We start from the raw sequence: 5,917 nt of genomic DNA, 5'->3' as shown, positions 1-5,917 counted from the left end.
AAGCAATAAGATTATATACCCTTAATTGGAGTAAGAGATTTCGTATAAATTTAATTTAATTGATTTTGTTTATCCATTTTGTTGTTTAAAATAAAAGAATTTAATTATGATTTGAAAGAATTTCATTTTAAAAGAAATTGCTAAGGAACTGCGTTATGTTATAAGAATTAATCTGAATTCTTTTCTGTAAAAATGGATCATTCCAACACTAATAAATTAATGATGGCAATTATTTACATTAGATTGTTGAAAAACCTACTACTAATAAAGATGCCAAAAATGCAATGATCTCTAAAATTTTCCCATTTTCCAAACAGGCCAGGATGATATTTGCTATCTATATGAACAAATGGAAAGAAGCTCATCTTCTTAAAAAGCTCCAAGGTCCCGTCCCGGTTCCTATTCTGCAGAAACAAAAGTACTTGTTAAAATAAATTTCTACATAAAGAACATTGATCAAATACAACCACCAATAGATAATCAGGTCTTAATTTTTAGCTAACCGATGCCCCTATAGTAATTAGAATTAAACTATTGAACACCTAAACTAAACCGTAATCTATTCAATATTTGAATTTATAAAAATCATAATAATTAACTATAAGGTAATCATACTATTAATAATTTATTAGAAGAAAAATAAACATTAATCACACGTATTATTATTTATATTCTAAATTTTATTGATAATATTCTCAAATTTTATAAATTGATAAAGTCCGAAAAATATAATTTTGTCATTTTATAAAAATTTAGAATTCAATCAATAAAATTCAAGAGTAGTAAGTAATAAATCAAACTATTTTTGACATCCTTTTATAAATTAAAAAATAATATCATAAATTTATACTTGATTGTTATAATTCTTGTAAGTTTAAGTGTTTAATAGGTTGCAAATTTAGTTTCGGTGTTTAACGAGTCGGTATGAAATAATATAAGGGTGTAGGTATAAATTTGACATCAATATTTCTAATTGAAACTATTACCTGAACAAGCCCACGAATGCGCGTAAAGTCATAAAAATGGTCAACGCAACCCAGATACCAAAGAAGCCATGACTAGATGATAAAGCAAATAAGCAAAGGATGCTTATTATTGACACCAAAACCTGAACCATGGTGGAAGAAATTAGCAGAATGTGAAAAATAAGAGAAGGAGAAGTATAACAAGGATTTGATATTTGTTAATGGTATAATGGGGAAGAAAAATAATATAAGATAATTAAAGTGTTGATTTTCTGTTGTATTCTTGGAAGCCAAACAAGCTTATCTAAACACAAAAGCAAAATGAATTGATGTTTTGAAGAACTTTTTAACTGGGGTAGAAGGCGAGGCATACCATTGAGTATGAAGAGTATGCAAAATCAGATGCTCCATAATTGATTCCATCGAAAACGAAGGCTAAAACATTTACGATTTGAGTTGCTGCAACAAACTAATCAGCATAAAAAGAGAAAAGAGGAAAGTCTTAGTCCGAAAAGTTTTCCATAATCCAAAGCACAGAAAAGGAAAAAAACTCCTATTGTTGGTTCTTGTAATTAGAAAAAGTGAATAGTTACCGGGATGCCCACGGCAATAAGATTCAAAACATTGACGTCTTCTGTAAATAATCTTGAAGCAAACTGTAGTCCACCGAAAAGGAAGATCGAGAGAACTAGGCCTAAAAGCAAACCGTACTGCAAAGAAAAGCACACAATTAAAATATTTACAGGGAAATTTGTAACTTAATGCTGAGGTATTTCCGTACCTGGAATACACGAGAAGCAATGGCCTTGGCCCTGTCGTGATCCTTATTTGCAAATGCACTTGCAAGCATTGCCTGGAAAAGTTGAAATGCATTAGTCCATTTCTTGGAGATGTTTTACAAGTAAAATCTACATCCACCGGCAAGCGAATTATGCAAATATTTACAAACACATGCAAGTGGTTTCAGTTCATTAAAAGAAACAGTTCTTACTTGTCCAGCCACAGCCAGCCCATCTGCAAGCAAAGAAGTTGCCATCCAAATCTGCAAGCAAACCTGAAATGCAGCCATTGAAGTAGATCCATGTCTTGCCGCCAATGATGCAGCCAAGGTGACACAGATTGTCGCAGCTATTACCCTCATCAACAGCATAAATCCTTAGTGGAAATGCAATTCATAGATCAGTTGCAATAGCATACAAAGTGAACAGCAAAAAAATGAATAGAAAAGGAATGAGATAATTCCCAAGGAGACAATGCATTTAAGAAGGGTGGAAAAGGAAAAACCTTACCATTTTTTAGAAATCGACCAAATTGTAGATCTTTAATGTTGGGAGGCAATAGATCAACATGTTCAATTAATTTCCACAACAGAATCAGGGAGATTAGGTACCTAAAACAGAATATTAAAAGGAAAAAAAAGGTGAACCATAGTGTCCTCAACAAAAAATCAATCAACAGCATGCCAGAAACCACAAAGAAAAATTGGAATGCTATCTCATCTTCAGGAGAAAGATGGAACTTACTGAGAAATAACATGAGCAATGGCTGCACCACAGACGTTCAATCTGAATACGAATATAAATATTGGGTCCAAGATGATATTTGCTACATCTCCCACAACTACAAAAAAATAAATGATAATAATAATAAATTATAAGCTTTGGAACTGCTAATCCATATAAATGAAGTATAGATCAAATATAAAGGTAGGAAGAACACAGCAAAAATCACTTCACATTATTTGATTTTATGTCATGTTTCTCTTTGCTTTTATTGTTATAGATATTAAAAAATATAGATACATATTTCACTAATATATCAAGGGCATACATATTTACAGGTGAAAGATCTATCTTACCAGTAGCAAATAGAGGAGTTTTCGTATCCTTAATTCCTCGGAAAACCCCTTGCATCGCTAGTGAAAGAAGAACAGCAGGAGCACCTAGTGACCTCAATGTCAAGTATTGTTGTGCTGGTATTAGCATTGGGGAATCCTGCACAACAGAAAAGGCATTCCTCACAGAACTTGTCTTTTGAAGTTTGAACAATAAAAAGTTTTAGACTAACTTGCGTGAAATAAACTGGAGCATATTGATATATTGAAAAACTTGTGCTGTTAGGTAAAAACATGAACATCAAACAACCTATTGACGAGATAACCCGGTGGAGCTAATAATTTTAGATAAAAAATCACAACAGGAATGAGAAATAATACACAAACTTTTCAGCACTCGAATGCTACTTGAAGAAGACTTACAGATTGTACACCCATGTAGCTCAGGATCGGTTTTGCAGAGAAAATGAGGAATAAAGCCTGGATTACGCCAAGGACACAAGCAATAACCAATGCTGAAGAAGCAGATGGTATGTGCCTTTTGGTGGAAATGCTGCCTGCAGAGGATGATTTGCATGTAGACTCTTGTTAAGTGGAAAACACAGAATGTCTTAAAAGTGAGGAGCATATTCCAGGAATTATAAGGAAATCAATCGAGAACAACGTGTAAGTTGGAGCTCTATCCAGATCTTTGCAACTCAATTGGTGTATTCTTTCAACAAACTAAGGGGAAACAGAGGATAAACCTACCAGATTTAGGTAATAGCTCTTCCGTTTCCTTATTGACAAGCAAACCATCTTCAAGTGATGCATTTTCGTCGTTACTCGATTTTCCAGCACTTTCTTCCTCGGCAACAAAAGACGTGGTAACACTGACAAGTGGGAAAATTGCAATCTTTGACACTTGATTAAAAATGGCAATAGAAACTCCCACAGCAGCAAGCTCCACAGGTCCTACAAGTAATAATATTAATGAGCCATTGATGTTGACAAAAAATATTTATTTTTTCCTATGATGGATGATAGATTCAAAATAAAGATATATTATTTATTATCCATGTTAGGTTCAAGTGGATCCGTTTCATGTTGGATAGAACTTCACGACCATATTGTATGCTTTCTACTTATCTATTCATTTACAATGCATCAAACAATAACTTTTTCCAGTAAAGTTTCTGCATCCAGAAATGTAATTATTTCTCATGAGCAACAATGAATGCAAACTGCATCTACAAATATATAATTGATCAGTTCCTGTATACTAAATACTCAGAGATAAAAGCTTATTGAATATGGATCAGCAGAGAAAAGCTTAAAAAAATCGAATAGGAAGGAAATTAAGTAGTGGATATGCAGGCTATCTTCAAGAAAAGATGGAGATCACATGTACAAACCTAAATGGCCAATGAATGCTGTATCGATTAGAGAAGCAACAGGATCTGCTGCTAAAGCAAGTGCAGCAGGAACTGCAATTTGTGCTATTTCTACTGCTAACTCATCCATATTGAAAACGTTCCTGGACAAACAAATCATAGAGTTACATGTGAGATTTAATAATATTATCACAAAACCTCTTGACAAACAATTAAAAGAAGAAGAAGATGAAAATCCAAGCTGCAAGATATGCATTATTTAAAAAATTTATACTGTGATAATCATAAAAATAAAGATGTTCCTAAAAATAGTTGTAGAATCAAAAACTTTCTAAAAGAAAGAGTACCTTGTATCCTTCAAGAGCATAACAAGAGGCAATTTAGCCAAGTTTTCCCACAGATTAAGAAGAGTTTCTGTGGCCATCGTTAAATTGGTTTTTCCAAAAACAACAGATGGAATAAAGATGATGCAGCTTCAGTGGAGTAATTAAAATAATGTGATCATCACCAAGCCAAAACCAACAGAGGAATCAGGCTGCTTCCGATGGGAAAAAGAATTCAACAATCAAAGAATTTCGGCATCAAACAACTGGTCAACAAAGAAAATGACAAAAGAAAATACTCAGAAAAGTCACTGTTGTTTCCCAGAAATTACAAGCAGTATAAGAAATTCACATAAATAGAATCCCAGAAAAAAAAAAATACAAAGAATCCTAAAGAATCATGCTTCATTTCAGCTAGAAATGTTTTTAGAAAAATGAAGCATGGATCATAGAAGTAACCTGTAAGCTGGGACGCTGCAACAGATGCAGCTTCCTCAGTTGATCAGGAAATCCCAGTCTGTACTTTTTATGCATCACAAAAATTGTAGAAAATCGGAGCTAAAATTAGCAAACTCAAAAATAACCGCCACTGCTTACGCAACAATTTCCAAAAACAGAAATTCCATTTCTTTTTTCAACCATTCTCCAATTTGACTGCTAAAAATTATCCATTGTTATTTTAAGTTATTTACTTTTTCTCTCCATTTGCTAAAAACATATGTTTAGGAACATCTTGGTTGCCAATAGCAGCTGTTTTAGCGATCTTTTTTTCTCTCCATTTGCTAAATTCTCCAAGGAGCTCAAAATCACCTGTGTAGATTTCATACATAAAAATTGATTTATATTTGTTTAATAGTAAAATAAATAATTTAATATGATAAATATACACTTATTAGTTAATTTATGTATTAAATAGTTACAATTATATAAAATTTTACTAAATACGTTATTGTTTTTTTTGAAACAATTACTAAATACGTTATGTAAATAAGTTTTGATGAGGTATAATAACAACTATCAATTAATAATAACAACTACTAAAATAAATTACCGACTATACTTTAATTTCTCAATGTCAAAGTTTGAATAATTATTTTAACTAAAATTTAATATTTTTTTTATGAAAATTAAATAATTTCAGTGTTTCAATTTCAATTATAATATATAAACTATAAATTATTAAGGCACATCAATAAAAACAAAAACTTACTGCTCTTATTTAAGATTTTTTTATAAATATTTATAAATTAATAAATTTTTGAGTGATTAACAGTAAATATATTTGGAAAAAATAGCTAGGTACTCTCATCCCATGGAGCTTCCGTTAACTCATATATATCTCTTGGTGCATCTCCATGATTTATGTTCGAGTTACAGATCAGAACATGTAAGCTCAAAAGGCTTAGAAATGACATGGGTATT

At 31.8% G+C, this 5,917-nt stretch overlaps 1 protein-coding gene across 1 annotated transcript; it reads right to left on the bottom strand.

Annotated features, from left to right (window-relative positions):
- Positions 1–337: 337 nt before the first annotated feature.
- LOC110622066 (protein DETOXIFICATION 42-like) lies at positions 338–5,115 on the bottom strand. Its single transcript, XM_043959674.1, has 14 exons — positions 4,955–5,115; positions 4,520–4,761; positions 4,194–4,315; positions 3,550–3,753; positions 3,223–3,356; positions 2,824–2,959; positions 2,489–2,585; positions 2,255–2,355; positions 1,957–2,120; positions 1,747–1,818; positions 1,559–1,675; positions 1,339–1,434; positions 987–1,108; positions 338–404 (listed from the first exon to the last, which is right to left on the bottom strand). Exons 2-14 carry the CDS (start codon positions 4,594–4,596, stop codon positions 362–364), a joined length of 1,485 nt encoding a protein of 494 aa, XP_043815609.1. The 5' UTR covers positions 4,597–4,761; positions 4,955–5,115; the 3' UTR covers positions 338–361.
- Positions 5,116–5,917: the final 802 nt, after the last annotated feature.

Source organism: Manihot esculenta, chromosome 9, assembly GCF_001659605.2.
Source record: "Manihot esculenta cultivar AM560-2 chromosome 9, M.esculenta_v8, whole genome shotgun sequence".
In the NCBI taxonomy this organism is placed as follows: domain Eukaryota; kingdom Viridiplantae; phylum Streptophyta; class Magnoliopsida; order Malpighiales; family Euphorbiaceae; genus Manihot; species Manihot esculenta.
This window is presented reverse-complemented; position numbering and strand designations above follow the sequence as displayed.

What these genes read in the sequence shown, in the direction of transcription:
- LOC110622066 (XM_043959674.1), bottom strand. Translation starts at nt 4,596, where the DNA reads ATGGCCACAGAAACTCTTCTTAATCTGTGGGAAAACTTGGCTAAATTG. An exon ending in AGCATTCATTGGCCATTTAG is followed by an intron (nt 3,754 to 4,193) that starts GTTTGTACATGT and finishes TATTACTTGTAG; the next exon opens with GACCTGTGGAGCTTGCTGCT. An exon ending in ATTGCTCATGTTATTTCTCA is followed by an intron (nt 2,356 to 2,488) that starts GTAAGTTCCATC and finishes ATTCTGTTTTAG; the next exon opens with GTACCTAATCTCCCTGATTC.